The sequence below is a fragment of the Cupressus sempervirens genome, chromosome 6, assembly GCF_028749045.1.
Source record: "Cupressus sempervirens isolate cs-2001-9-10 chromosome 6, ASM2874904v1, whole genome shotgun sequence".
In the NCBI taxonomy this organism is placed as follows: Eukaryota; Viridiplantae; Streptophyta; class Pinopsida; order Cupressales; family Cupressaceae; genus Cupressus; species Cupressus sempervirens.
Window position 1 is genome coordinate 39,573,085 of NC_143123.1, and position 16,203 is coordinate 39,589,287.

Here is a 16,203-nt window from a genome sequence, read left to right on the forward strand (position 1 = left end):
CTTGCAATGGGGGCCGGGGCCCTAAGAGGCTGCTAGGGTAACTCATTGTAAGTTGTTTTAATAAGTGAAAACATTCACACCTAATACTAACTAAATGAACCTAAAAAGATAATTGTTTTGTTCTCGCCTATGCCTCGAGTGCTAGTACAGACTAGGATGGGAGTAGAGAGAACGTTTGGTTGTGACCTTGCATTCCATAGTATGCCTTGTCAGTATGAGAGGATACTAGTGGCCGCATGAGGATCAGTAGGGACCCGTGGAGTTGTAAGCTAACTGACAGGGTAACTTCTACATGATATATGCGATGACACTTTCTCGCTTGCATAGTAGGTTTCCTACATGTCATTGTGTGGCTCTAGGATTAGATGTTGATTTATGTGTTGGAACCTTGAGTTAGTATACTTTTAGGATTCCTGTACTTAGAGAGTATTTATACTTTGTGATTTGGATAGCCTGTTTGAGACTTGAGATTATCTCCTCAGCACGGTGGGAGTGGACCACTTAGGTTCCATGCGGTCGGGTGGTAGTGCTTTATCACTCTTATCATTTGAGATCCGTTTGAGACACTGTGGCTGATGCATTCATGATTATGATGGTGGACATGTACCCTTATATTGATGATTTGCATATGTTAGATGATGTTATCTTATGCTTACTTTGCATGTTAGATTACTTTCTGTATATGATGTAGTATGTTTAGGTGTGACATTCCTACTATGTTAATACCGATGATCTCTTCGGTGATTTGGAATGTCATGTACGGAGGGATGGCTAGGACCTACGATGGTCTAATGATGCTATTTACGGTTGGGAGAAACCGTGCACTTAGTTTATTATGTTTGATCTTTTATGATGGATGTCTATATCTTCTATGATGATGTATCATGTATGACATGTGATTATCTTTACTTTGTTGCATCATGGATTAGAATAAGATGATGTACCTTATTTCACATATGTATATTTTTTAAAGCTTTTCATACCCTATGACATGTACAGTGGATGATTGAGCATTTAGAAATGTAATGTATAAACATTGGACTTATCATTATTATTTCATGTGGTTGTTGTATTAGATGGATTTAATAATGTTAGTTGATTTAGATGTAATTCAGCGTTAAGGGATCCTTAAAGAATGTACCCTGTTATGTTTACTTTTAGATGGTTATTGCTATTGCTTTCGTATTTATGTGTTAATTGTAATTGGATTAGTTGTAAATGATATTACTTTCATGTATAAAAAAAAAATGCTACCAAACTTAATAAAACTTTAGGTTTATTCTTTGGATCCCTTGGCAGAGCGTTACATGAAGTAAAATAAGTTTTCTACTCTATTTGTGCACACATTGACAAATCAATTTTCAACAAATTCAATATTATAATACTCCATTTAAAATTCAAAATAAATATCATATTTAGATCATTTAAAATTTCCATAATTTCAATTCTACATTTATTATTCCAAACCCAACCAATTATTTTAGATTAATTTTTTTGGTATTTAAATTATGTATTGCTCTATTTAAAATTCAAACAAAATATTTTATATAATTACTTTAACTATAATAATATATTTATTCTCACTTACACTTTTTTTTATTGTGTGTAATAAATTTATACATATTCATAAACATTTGTTTAGCTATTATGGATGGTTTGATCATGTTGTGACCAGAACTAACATTAATTAGAAAATCTAAACCATTGTATGTTAGGGACAAACACAGACCGTTATGGAGGTGGTTTAAGATCATAGGTTTTTTCCTCTGAATATAAATAGCATTTGGGTCTTTCTCTTTGAGCTCTTCATCTCATCCCCTCGCCTGCTCTTTCTCTTTTTCACACACAAAGAGGAGGAGGAGGGGATTGATAGAAAAACGAAGGCACTCATATTAATCAGTCTTTTCAAGGCATTTCTTTTAAGTGTTTCTTCTTCTCTGTTGTGTAACACATATCCATTTTTCTAGCTCCCTTAAGATGTACAGAAGCAGGGAAAATGATTGTCTCAACAGATTATATATTGGATGCCTCTCGGCAGACACAAGGGTTGCTGATCTGCAATTCAAATTTGAACGGTTTGGAAGGTATTGAAATTCTTGGTTTTTTTTAAAAAAATTATTCTATAATGACAACAACTTTCTTATTCTGTAAGTAAAACTAACAATAAATCTAATGTACATATGTTCATATATTAGTTAAATCTTGGTATATTAGTTAATATTGTCAGTGGAAAAAGTTTGAATATTAGATAAATTAACAATTGTATAGATTTTAGTATTATAATGCTTATTGGAATGTTTATCTGTCCCCAATTGTTGCAGCATAGTAAAATATAAGTATGATAATTTTGATTTGTGTTTCTGTATTTTTCACAGGGTTCGAGATGTGGATGTAAAACGTGGCTTTGCTTTTGTTGTATGTTTACAAATACCATTTAAGTTATTTTCAAGTTTTCTAGACATGTACTAATTAAATTATTTTGAAGTTGGCAGTAATTGCTGTTAATCATGAATTTGGTTTCATTGAAGATGGCTTGGTTTGCTATGTTGATATTCAGGAATACCATAATCGTGGTGATGCTGAGTTAGCCAGGAGGAGAATGAATGGGTATCTTCTACATGGGTCTAATTTAACAGTAGAGTTAGCAAGAAAGGTATTGCAATAAAACTCTTCTAAACGTTTTTTAAGGAAAAAAAATTACTTCTTTAAAAAAAAAAATTTTAAAAATTCTGCTCTGAGTGAGTTGGATGGGTGTATACAGGAATTAAGAAGGGAAATTAGAAGAGGTGAGTCCCATGAAAAAATGTGGTATGTAGAAGGTGAGGTTCACAGAGATCATTATTATGAACAGGGTGATCATTACTATGAAAGAGGTGGTACGTATAGGGGTGTACAAGAAGGGCTTAAAAGAAAAAGAGGTGCTTTAATTAGTCCTTATTATAGAGAAATAGGCTATGGTGGTCATCCTATTTATGCTCACTCTAGATACACAAGGCCACATCCTAAAGGTGTTTATGTTTATCAAATATTTTGTTGTTATATTCATATGTTCTAAAAGTTTGACATCAAACCTTAAGCCGGATTCTACTGTGACTAGAAATTTAACTAATAAGTCTTTATTTAAATTGTTATTGTATTAGGTCGACTCCTTGTGCTTGATTATAATAGGAGAGAAGTGTGTTATAATTGTGGAAAGCCGGGGCACTTTGCAAGGGAATGCAATGAAGGTGATTGGAAAAATAAGTGCTATGCATGTGGGCAGATTGGTCACATCAGAAGCCAATGCTCCAAGGGTGCAAGGTAAATTCAATGCAGTTCAACTCAATAGAATTTGTACTATTTTAAAATAGAGTCTAAGTTTTTACCGTTTCCTTCACTGTTTATCAGTATGAGCTTGACCTATTTAATAGGTTTTTTAAAATATTAATTTCTCAAATTTGAGTTAATTAGCTTCCAAGGCTTCATGAATGTTTTGTTTTAGGGGAAAAATGTATAATTGAGAGTAAATTGTGTGATCAAAGACCTTAAAGCAAACTAAAACCCAAATGAAAGTGAATTATCAATGAGAGCCAATAACATACTAACTATGATTGAACGAATGAAATCTGTTTCTAAGCTGTATAACATTGTAATTAACTATGATTGAACGAATGAAATCTGTTTCTAAGCTGTATAACATTGTAATTTATCTTCTGTTATTTACATAATTTTTCTTCATTGTTAATTTTTTTAATCAAGTAAAAAGGGAAAAATGAAGTTCCCTACCTTAGAACAGCCAAATGAGTCTCAACGAGATAATTTTTTGATGGTATGACAGGTACCGTTCTGTAACTCCTGAAAATGGCTACCACTCAAGGTCTCAATCTCCTCGGATGTGTGTCAGAAGAGGAAGGAAACCTGAAAAGTATAGCAGAAGTCAAGCTCCATCTCCTCGTCCATACAAGAGAAGAAACAGGGAAAATAGAAGTCCAAGCCCTCTACAAGACATGATTTATAGAAGCCGAAGCCCTGAAAGAAACAGGGCTGATAGAAGTCCAAGCCTTCTAGAAAAAAGGATGCATTTAAGCCCAAACCCTGTAAGAAACAGGGCTTATAGAAGTCCAAGCCCTATAGAAAACAGGATATATAGAAGCCCAAACCATGTAAGAAACAGGGGTTGCAGCAGCCCAAGTCCCGTAGGAAGCAGAGATGATAGAAGCCCAAGCTCTGGTTACAGAGGGTTTGAGAAGCGGTTTCAAAGTCCTCAATATAGTCATTCTCCCAGCCCTCCTTCCAGAGAATATGGAAATCACAGGTTGGTTTGTTATTACTATAGTGAGTGACTGTAATTGATATCTTGTTCTTCATGCATTCCACTTTAATTGATCTTATGTATTCTATTATAGTCTTATTACAATTTGTTCATCATTCAAAGTTAAATTCTTGTTACATACTATGTTCATGCTTCTGGGTAAGATTGTGTGCAAGTTTATCAGCATCAACGTTTCGATCATACTGATCCATCATCAGGATCAACACTTCGAATCATACTCAATATGTTGACACTGATAAACTCACACACAAACTTACCCAAAAGCACGAATATAATATCATGGATTGTAAAAATCTGTTATCGTTAATCTTGTTACATAGTTTTAAAGTTTTTTTTTTTTATAATCATAATGGACTGTAATTGAAACAGGGGTTATAGGAGCCCAAACCCTGTAGGAAGCATGGATTCTAGAAGTCCAAGCCCTGTAGGAAAATGGGGCGACAGATGCCCAAGCCCTGATTACCGGGGATTCAGCAGACGGTATGGTCATTCTCCCAGCCCTCCTCCCAGAGAGTATGGAAATGCTAATAACAGCCATAGTAGAGCGCAAGCTTATGACAGTTCTTACAGGTTGGTTTGTCATTACTATGGTCGTTATTTCTCATATAAGTCAGTGATTGCAATTCATATCTTATTGTTCATGCACTCCACTTGAATTGTCTCATGTATTATTTTTATGGTCTTATCACATTTTCTTCACTCATTCAAAGTTAAATTCTTGTTAAATAGTTTGTCTAAAGCTTGTTTTCTGACAGTATTGAAAATGCTTTCTGAAGACTGCATGACAACAAGGTTAAACTAGAACAACTATTAATGTTTCTTATTTGTACAGATCATCAACCGACGAAGACCCAGCTGAAGAGCTGATTGCAGAGATGCATAAAGATGTACAAAGCATCTTAAATGAGAGAAAAATGAATGATGATGGTAGTCCTGCTACTGCTGATCCTTATACAAACAATAATAATCATGAAGATAATAAAGAAGGTGATCACAATCAAGCAGACACACATGGTACTTCTGATAGAGGAGAGGAACACACTGACTATGGTCAAGTTGAAGGTGGAGGTGATTGTGGTACCAAGAGCTCTCCTGTAACTAATTCTGGTTATGCCAAAGATGGTGGTGATGGTGGCACCAAGAGCTCTCCTGCAACTAATTGTGATCATGATGAGGGTGGCAGCAATGGTGGTACCAAGAACTCTCCAGCAACTAATTGTGGTCGTGTTGAAGATGGCGGTCATTATGGCACCAAGAGCTCTCCTGCAACTAATTGTAGTCATGATGAGGGTGATGACAATGGTGGTACCAAGAGCTCTCCAGTAACTAATTGTGGTCATGCTGAGAGCGGCAATGGTGGCACCAATAGTTCTCCTGCAACTAATTGTGCTTATTTCAAAGGTGGCGGGGATGGTGGCACCACAAGTGCTCCTGCAACTAATTGTGGTCATGTTGAAGGTGGTGGGGATGGTGGCGACGAGAGTTCTCCTGCAACTAGTTGTGGTCATGTCGAAGGTGGTGGGGATGGTGGCACCAAGAGTTCTCCTGCAACTAATTGTTGTCATGTTGAAAGTGGGGGTGATGGTGGCACCAAGAGCTCTCCTGCAACAAATTATGGTCATGTTGAAGGCGGAGCCGATGGTGGCACTAAGAGCTCTCCTGCAACTGATTATGGTCATGTTGAAGATGGGGCGTAATGGTGGCACCAAGAGCTCTCCTGCAACTAATTATGGTCAAACTGAAGGTGAGGGTGATGTTGGCACCAAGAGATCTCCTGCCAGTAATGGTCAAGTTGAAGGTTTGGAGTGATGGTGGCACCAAGAGCTCTCCTGCAACTAATTGTGGTCATGTTGATGGTGGTACCAAGAGCCTTCCTACAACTAATTTCCCATTTCCAACTGCAGAACTCTGTTTGATGAAGAGTAAATCTGCCAGCCCTGTTAGCTTCTGATACTTCTGATGGATTTGCATTCTAGAAATGAAGATTTCCTTTACTTTCAGGCAAAGATCAGATGTTTATAATGTTTCAAGAATTGAACTTATGAACTTCATTGAGTGTGGTATGATTGGAATCAACTCTGTCCTGTGTTCATGGGTGCTAATACAACCTTTGTAGCCTGTGATAGCCTGCAACAAATCATTCTTAGTAAATACTCCACACCTGACCACTTATTATTCAATGAGTTTGAGAAAATGTTCACCGTCAATGATTTTTTCAGAAGGTTTGTTGTTTAATTAATGTAGCATAAAAATTGCAGCTCAATCATGTTGTCCTCGATCTCAACAATACTAATGACAAATTTTTAGACAACTCTTAAGGTGATATTACACAATTAGATGGCTTTATCTAAAACATTCTTTTATAATGTCTGCGAAATGATAATTTATTTTTGTTAATTGTTTTCAGAAATCTAGATCTGTTAGTTACTGTAAAATTAAGCTAACAGCGTGGCCCTTATCTAGAGATTTCACATTTTTAAGGAGAGATTCCTACTTATAAAACCAAATTTGTAAGATTTAATAATCAATAGTATGCAATATATTGTGGTGCATTTTTCTAATTATTCTTTTTAAAAGTGTGAATGAAGATACAAATGATAATAAAAATTTGTAAAAATGACATCCATTTGTAAATATTATATTTTTGTGAATAAATTTTTTTCTTATTTATAATACTAAATTATATTTAATTAAAATTATTCACATCCCAACACGAAAATACATTTTAGATATAATTTACAAACATTATTATATTTATTTTCAATATAAACAATTGCAATTATTAATATTGTTATACGTTATTTTTATTATAAGATTATTTGATTTTATCATAATTTTTTTAAATATAAATATAACATAATTATGAAACTAATAGAAAAACAGAAAAACTATCTTCAAATATATCCATACTTTGAAATGGCAATGCTTGCCAAATAAATTAGTCTTCAAAAAGAGAATTAATATCCATCCATGAGAATAAGTTTAATATAATTCTCACAATAAATTTGAAATGCATAAAGTTAAAAACATGTGATCCATAGTATATACTATACAAATATAAAATTTATAATATAATAAAATAAAATAAAATATAAAGTATTATTGGTTTACATAATTTGTTCAAAACAAGATAGGCATGGAAGCAATTCTTGACAACATTTCTCTTGTGGGTGAGTGTTATTCCTCTCAATGGTTCACAGCCACTATCAATATTGTCCCATTTTTTTGAATAGATAGAACTTTTGTAATCTTGATTTTACATGTGGAGGGAGATCTACTCATTTTTTATCATTTTAATTTTGTTTTGAACACAGAGAATTAGTTTCTCCATATGAAATAGCATCTTGAGTGTTAAAAGTTGTTGTCTTATTTTTCTTTAGACCATAAAATGAAACCTCCCTTGTTTCCATATATATCGAGGAATGGAATTGTCTTTCTTACTTTATTGGTAGAGAACAAGAGTTTTATGTTGGTTGTTGTGCTTAGGAGCATTAGGAGGCAATGAAAAGGGCTTTATTTGATCCTTATTTTATCTTTTTATTTACTTTTCATTGATTCTTTGTCACAAATGAAATAATAAGACAACCTTAAACAATTACTCTAGGCACAACAACAAGTATTAATGCAACATAGGAAATCGCTGAAAAACTAAATTTTAATTCTACATTTACCTCAAATTACCTAAAAGAGGTCACAAACTTGGAAGAAATTGCACGATTTGGACATTTAATACCCCAACTTTAGAGGGTCACAACTTTCTACTCACTATTTGGAACTCTTAATGACATATATTGTTGGAAAGGTCTTTGAAAGATCTAAATTCAATCCATATCACCTTGCCTTTGGTACACCATGTCGAGGGACGAATACCAATTTTAACCCCAAATTTTCTATAATGGCATCAAAAAATGCACTCTTTTGCAACATAGGAAATCGCTGAAAAACTAAAATTCCAATTCTGCATTTGCCTCAAATCAAATGCAATTATAATACAGATCTCATTCCTGAAGGGTTCCTTTGCATTGGAGAAAGTTTTATTTAATAAGTTTAAGTCTCAATTACAATGTCCATAATCATAAAATGAATAAATACATACATAGTCTCATATACACATACAATACATAAAATAACTGATATGATAGAGAACATTCAAATAACATCATCCATTGCACATGTTGTAAGGTAAACAATAATAAATACAAGTACATCAATATACAATACATCTCATAGGATCTCAAAATATAAGATACATAATACATAGATACATCAAATGAATAGAAGTCCCCAAGACAAGAACAAGAATGATAAAGGTACACTGTATCCACAAACATTCGATAACTGTCAATCTATGGGGAACCCAATGCTAAGAAGTCACTACCTCCCAACCATGTAGTCATCTAATCAGGCTTCTACTCCCACCGTGCAGGAGAGATAATGTACAATCCACATACAAATAATCAAATCATAAAAATCCTAGATAGGGAATCCTAATAGCCAAATCTACCTCAAAGGTACATAAACTATTGATAAAGAAAAGATAACCAAAGTCGAAAAGGCACTCATCCAAACCAACATCACATACCAAAACCAACAATAGATACCAAGTAAACATCAAAATAAAGAATATACAACCACCTCCAAATCAATGTCAAGTGTCACAAGCACAATAACCAATAGATAACAACTATCATCAATAAAAGTAAACCACCAATTGCTAACTCTAATAATAAAAACATTACTAATGAATAACTGATACTCATCAATAAAAGTCAGTTGTCAGTGATAACTGACATTCAATCAATAAATAATAACTCACAAACGAATCCATCATAAGAGGCAAATATTTTTTTAAAAAGCCATGAAGGAGACTCAGGCTACATACTATGGAGTGTCATCACATGAGTCAACTCTAAGGTTACCCTGGTAGTATCTCAAAACTTTGACTCCCTAGTGACTCTATGTGGAACCAAAATATTTGCTTGTGAAAATGAAGAAACTAGTCATATCTCTCAAGGTATCATCTCATTCCCATCTTTAGCCTATACAAGAACTCAATGCATAGGTAAGGCAATATTTTTAACTACTATGTTATCCCTTGTTACACAACTTATAATGAGTTACCCTGACCTCCACTTTGAGCCCTAGCCCCCATTGCAAGCCACTCCGATAGACATGTGCCTAGACTACCTTCCTAAAAGTCACAAACCACAATTGTGTCCCATACCATAAAAGTGACATTGATTGAATTATATTCCTTAATAGGAAATCTAAATATAACATTAGTTCTCAAAACCCAACTTTTCATAAATGTTCATCAAAATAAATCTCAATTTAAATCATAAAGTACATCATGACTTACAGTCAAATAATATCATTAAAGAAAACCCAAAGACGCCTCTGATGCACATCCTAACTTGGCCAACTAAACAACCTACAAAAAAAATCCATCACGAAAATAAACCTCACAAGACTATAAATAACATATTTAAGAAAAGACACAATTTTCAGCCATATGATTTAATTCCATCATTTTATATTATTTAGATTGGACCATAAATATGTGTTTTTAAAAAATGAAGTAAGAATATACATGTTAATATAAACCATTATGCTAATATACTTATTTAAATTAATAAGTATTTAAATGTCAAATCTCTTTGTGCATGTAAAATATCATGCAATATTATAATATTATTAATTTAAATAATCTTAAATCATAAATTATTTAATTAATAACATAAATGCGTAATGGAGGAACTGGAAATTGGTGGGGAAGATATGGGTGGAGATTTGAATAGGCTGGAGCCCACGAAAATTGAGAACATCAAAGACAGGATGGCTACCTGGTTCCTACTAAAGGAGGGGGGTTTTCTACCTTACATGCAGTCAATGGCGGGGTATAAGGAGAATTGTGCCCTCCAGTTTGTAAATGGGTGGAATGACTGCAAGTTGACCATTAATGGAATCACATTTCAAGTGAATGAGGAAGTTATTGCAATGGCTACTGGTCTTTCAATGAAAGGAAAAAAATGGAGAAAGGTCACTAAAACCGCTGATGAGGCCAGTATGAGCAATTTTTTTTACAGAGGGTGAGGAACCAGTGCGCTATAGAGGAGGCTTTAAGAGGCATAAGCTGCCAACCCTATGGGATGATGTTTGCTTGGTTCTCATGAAATACCTTACGCTGGAGGGTAGGTTTGGTGTTTACTACTACTATCATTTTCCCTTATTGAATCATTTTAGAATTAGGGATTTTATTTCTATCCCATTTTTTCTGCTACATTCTCTAATGGATATGGTCAGTAATGTTAGGGAGAAGAGGAATAAGGGGCTTAACTTCACCATTATCCACCAAGGCTTGATTTTTCACCTATACCAATTCCACCTTGTCCTTTGCCCCCCTAAGGTGGTGGTAGTTAACAGCTAGCACCACCGACAAAATTCACCCCCCAATACCAGTACTGGTACCAAAATTCACACCCTGCGACCCTCCCCTAGCCATGAAAATAAGAAATTTGATTCGACTGTGGAACAAAAGGGTAGTAAAAAGATTAAAGTGGAAAAATAAGTGGAGGTGGAAGAGGAGGAATCAGAGGAGGAGGCATGTGGAAAGGGTAGGAGAAGATCAGGAAGAATTGCCCAATCCCAGTCAAGGTGCAAGCAAAAATCTAACAGATTTAGGGTTGAGGAGGTGGAAGAGGAGAGCTCAAAAAATAATGAAGAAGAGAGGGAGGAAGAGGATAACTCTGATTCCAAAAAGATAAAGGGAAGGCGGAGGTTGAAAAAAGTGTTAACTCTGTAGACAATTATGTTGATAATGGCCAGATGTCTATTGAAAATACTTAGGTGTTGGCTGGAAATGTTGTTACCATAGAGACTACCCATGTTTCGGCCAGTTTCACCCTGCAACCCATTGCTTTCTGTGAAGATAGTAGTAAAGTGGACACCTCCCCCATTACCATTTCCTCCTCGGTCAAGGAAAAATCTAAGGTTTTTACTAACCCAAGGGTTTTATAAGATAATACCCAAGTGGGAAAAGCTAAAGAGGAAGCAAAAAAGGCAGGAATGGAAAATAAGGATGACATTGAGGAGCAATTGGAGGAGTATGCCAAATTGGAAAAAAGGGTTAAAACTTTAGAAGAAGGGTTTGTCACCTTCTCTAAATTTTCTCTAAAGGTCACCCATGCTGTTGCCACCACCCTCCAATTGTTGGCACAAGAGAAAGAAGAAATAGGAATGGAGATGGAGGATCATAATCTCCTTTTTAAATTCCTTGCTGATGACTAGGTTCGGGTTCTATTGGCTGGGAAGGAAAAGGAAAAAACTGAGAATTAAGTTTGTTAGTTTTAGAGGATCTTTGGATCCAAGTTGTTTTTTGTTAATCTGTTGTTACTTGATTTGTTGGTTTTTAGTTGTTGCTTAGACTTGGGTTGGCCTGGTTGTGCCAACAGTTTTTTGATGAACTTAAGTAGTATAGAAAACATTATAGACTTTTACTATAGTTTGGTTACTTCTGTTAATATTAGTATTCCAATTAGTTACTTGCATAGTATTATTGTGGTTAAGTTGAACTTTAGTATGTTTTTACTGCAGTAGTGTTCTGTTGTTCTCTACTGGTGATGTGCTGGTTACCAGCATTTTGGTTGTAAGGGCTGACCCCCTTGTTTTTGGTCGCTTTTTATTTCAAAAACATAAATGCATATTATTAGATTTAAATCTTGATATCAATTTTATTTCTAAAATATTAACATGACTTCTATTTATATCTAATATTAATATTTACTTTTCTTTAATTCATAATACAACTAGAAATAACTCAAATATGAAATTATAATTATAATTAAATTATTTACGATTTTTTTCATAATATTAAATATTCATAACTATATGGTTATATAGTGAACTCGGTTTCTGTTATGAATTCTATTAAAATATAACTAAATCACAATTATATATTTATTAATTTGTAACTCTACTTGCATTAATAAATATATAATAAGTTATAATCAAGTAAGAGTTTTTAAAAGAATTAATATAAAAAACTCACTTATAAGAAAATAAGTAGTATTTATTTATTTAATTTCTAAAATAAATAAATAATTAATTAATTAATTAATTTTAAATTTTTTCATTTAATATTTAATAATAATAATTTTAAAAACAATTCATAGATTAAATTATATATTTCTAAAATAAAAATAAATATGCAATTAATATTTTCGCATGTCTTTGATCGATCAAATCATGCAACCATAATATACTCATTTTCTATCTTTAGTATAGTTGTTTTCCCATGCATGTATAAGTTTAGTTGCAACATGCTTTCCTCTCAATTAATCTTTTGTCTATCTAATAAATTTTGCAACCAAATTCTTTTAGATATAAGAAAAATATTTATCTTAATTTAAAAATTTTATGATAATCACATGGTTCTAATGACAAATTTAAAGTTGAAACCCTAGATGTTCAATTTGTTGTTTTCTTCCAATTTTCTAGAATCGAATTGGTCATATATTAGAAAGGGTTTTAGAAGAATACAGTCATAATAATTTTCTTATTTTTTCTACAGTTTTTCTCAATCAATTTTTCTTGATTAATAAGTTTTCCTTTTCAAAATCTATAACATAATTCTTTATCCAAAATTTAACACAATAAATAACATTATGCAAGCATCCAAAAAGACACGAAGTAGACAGACCTTTCAATAAAATTCTACAATGGGTTTTCAAAATCCTACCTCAAAACAACAACTAAAATCTAAGACAATCTGTGAATGCATGCAAATTCAAACTCTCCGAAACTTTCAACAATTCTTTTCCTCAAATTTCAAATTTTGCTCCCCAAAACCTTAATGTCCCTCAAATGAACTATCAACCCTCTAATAAAGAACCTTAACCTTAACTAGGGTCTTTTTTCAATATTTCAAAAGTCGTTAACTTTATTAAATAATAATTACTGTAATTGTTTAATAATTTCATGCACACTTAAATAATTTTTTAATTAAAATATTCTTTTCTTTTCTTTTCATCTCCTTTATTAATTAGTGCAAGCATTATTTGAAGCATAGTTTATTATTTAAATCCAACTCTAAGTTAATTATTATTTATTAAATAATTATTATAAAACAATATTAAAATTTTAATCTTCTAATTCTCTTTATCCAACTTCTTAATTTATATTTTTTAATTAAATCTTTTATATTGTCATCATATTTTAATTTTTCCTTTTACTCAAATAATATTTAATCATTCTCAATATTATATGGTTAACCTAATTATTATAACTAAATCATTTACCAAATAAATCACATAGTCAAATCCACATAAAAGTAACATTACCAAATTGATCAAAATTCAATATTAAACAACATAGACAAATATAAACTCATGGGTTTAGAAATGGTGAAAAGTCATGTACATGTCATCCCTCTCAAGACAAGTAATTAGGCTATGGCAAGGATTAGACCTAAACATTATCTCCCCATTCTTACCATTGAGATATTGTGATAGGGCAGGCTCATCATGACTATTTAGGGAAGTCGATGTTTGGTACCTACAAATATATATAAAAGACGAGCATGTACATGTGTATATGTATTTAAGTTAAACAAAAAATGACGAGGAGTGGTACATCATGTATATCCCATCTAGTAGGGGACTACGACTCCCTCCCTCAACACTATTAGACACATCAAACATAAATATAAAACAGACACACACACACCCCATTCACATGTGAGTATGGGGTAAATATAATAGTAAATCCTAAATATAAATAATATCATATTCTAATATGAACATCTCATCATCACGAGAACATAATAAATATCTTTCTAAGATACATCATAATCACAAAAGTAGTTTCATTAACTAACTAAGAGCAATTCAATCATCATCACTATAAGTAAGAAATTGTTACAACTTGACATAGTCAATTACTCAACATATCAAAGTATTGCATTTCAAATATCATAAAAGGGATAACACATCTATAGAAGAGTTATATAGAACTTCAACAACCAAGTCTACAATAATAGCAAAGGAGGGGTATTACATAGCATCTACATTTTGGTGACTCACACGAGATCTCGAGATGCTAAGAAAGAACCTCAGAAGCTCTACTTTCTCATACCAACTTTGAAATAAAAGGGAACTCAAAAATCTGTGCAAACATGAACTTGGAGGAAAACATGAAAACACCACATGCAATCCCTTAAGAAAAGTCCAAAAATTACAACATTATTTTTTTAGAAAACAAGAGAATCCTAATATTCTCTTGTTAAATAGTGGCTATAGAAGAAGACTGAGATCAAGTCTTCTTATAACGACACAAAAGAGACAAACAATGAAGGAAAAGAAGATGATTTATTCCTCTTATTTCAAGAGCTTCCTCATTTTGTGGAGCATGAGGCAAAAGAAAAAAAGAAGGTATTGAACGAAGACCAATTTGGGCACAAAATAAAGGTCTTCTATTTGAACCTCAACACTTTACCATCACATTCTGTGCAATAAGTCATCATTCCATTAAAATTAAGTATGTTTGATATTACCTAGATTACAAATACTTATCAAATTTATAACTATCAAATTTTTATATTAGTAAGATATGTCATGGTAGATGCTATGATACATAATATCCGTGGATATGCCATGAGAAGGTATCTTCTTTGGTAGCCATCATGAGACTTGATGCCAGTGCACATGTCAGAAAGGATATAAGCATGGTGAATATTATCACCATATTAAGCAAATAAAAGTATACTTCCTAGATATAAGTATGGTGAATATTCATATTTTAGGCAAATTAAAATGATATTTGTAACTATCAAATTTGTATGTTTTTAACAAATTTATATTTTATTTTTCCCTACCACTCTAAGACTGATCCAATCTTCCCAATATTGATGATATATTCTGAAAGAAATAGTTTTAGGTTCAAAGAATCCTTGTAGGAGAAATAGTAAAAGTTGGTCCAATGTTTGTTGTCATTTTTATTTGGCCCAACATAAATATATTTTTTGTTTCTCTCAAACCATAGAAACACCTAATATGCACTAATCTTAGATTAGTGTGATAGGTATAACATAGATTAAAATTCCACACATGTTAAACTTAATATTTATTTTTAGGGGTGAACCTTTCCCTGGAGAGAGGTCCAACTAGTGCTATGCCAACCCCAAGGGTGTGTAATAAACCTGGTATGGATTTGTGCAAAGAGCTAGTAAAAAAAACTCCACCTAATATTTTTCATCGCTTTGAATCAATATTTTATTCATGGAAATTGCTACCTATTATAACCCAAGTCTATTTATGGGAGGGGCCATGCCAGATGGAAATATCCAAATCTTCAAGCAATTCAAATATGAATGGCATTATCATTATTCTCTTAGGCTCAATTTTCTTGGGCTTCAAAATTGTTATAGGTACTTTCAAGGTATAACCGTTCTAAATGTTTGAAATCATAATATTATTATTGTTTTACTTTTACCATTATACTCTATAATATATCATTGTACAGTTAATGCAAAAGAATTAGATTTACTACAACAATCTGTTTCTATCCCACCATGATTGTTCTACTCGGACCCAAAAATGGAGATCATCAAAGCACTCTCATTTCTTCAGTTTGTGGTCTAATTGATTTATATTGTTATTGCTGTAGAAGCTGGTATATTTCCAGTGAACAATTTGAATTCTTTGGAGTTGTATTTAATTAATCTTTAGTGTTGCAATGAGCAAGGGACATGTTTACGAGAAAACTTTACAAGAGCCTCTAATATCTTTGGCCGAGACTACTTATTTGTTGCTTCAAATATTTTGGTTTTGACTATAGAAATATAAAGTTGAAGGGAAAATATTTCAAATTGTATTTGATCATTAGAGCCTATGAAG

At 32.7% G+C, this 16,203-nt stretch overlaps 1 protein-coding gene across 1 annotated transcript; it reads left to right on the forward strand.

Moving 5' to 3' along the window:
* The first annotated feature begins 1,760 nt into the window (after nucleotides 1-1,760).
* Nucleotides 1,761-6,575, forward strand: LOC149551006 (uncharacterized). Its single transcript, XM_089789618.1, has 8 exons — nucleotides 1,761-2,084; nucleotides 2,376-2,415; nucleotides 2,558-2,653; nucleotides 2,762-2,918; nucleotides 3,141-3,300; nucleotides 3,818-4,294; nucleotides 4,682-4,882; nucleotides 5,145-6,575. Exons 1-8 carry the CDS (start codon nucleotides 1,978-1,980, stop codon nucleotides 6,007-6,009), a joined length of 2,103 nt encoding a protein of 700 aa, XP_089645744.1. The 5' UTR covers nucleotides 1,761-1,977; the 3' UTR covers nucleotides 6,010-6,575.
* The last annotated feature ends 9,628 nt before the right edge of the window (nucleotides 6,576-16,203 follow it).

Coding starts and splice junctions, on each gene's coding strand:
- LOC149551006 (XM_089789618.1), top strand. CDS start 1,978: ATGTACAGAAGCAGGGAAAATGATTGTCTCAACAGATTATATATTGGA. Junction 2,416..2,557: donor AACGTGGCTTTGCTTTTGTT/GTATGTTTACAA, acceptor GTTGATATTCAG/GAATACCATAATCGTGGTGA. Junction 2,919..3,140: donor AGGGCTTAAAAGAAAAAGAG/GTGCTTTAATTA, acceptor TTATTGTATTAG/GTCGACTCCTTGTGCTTGAT.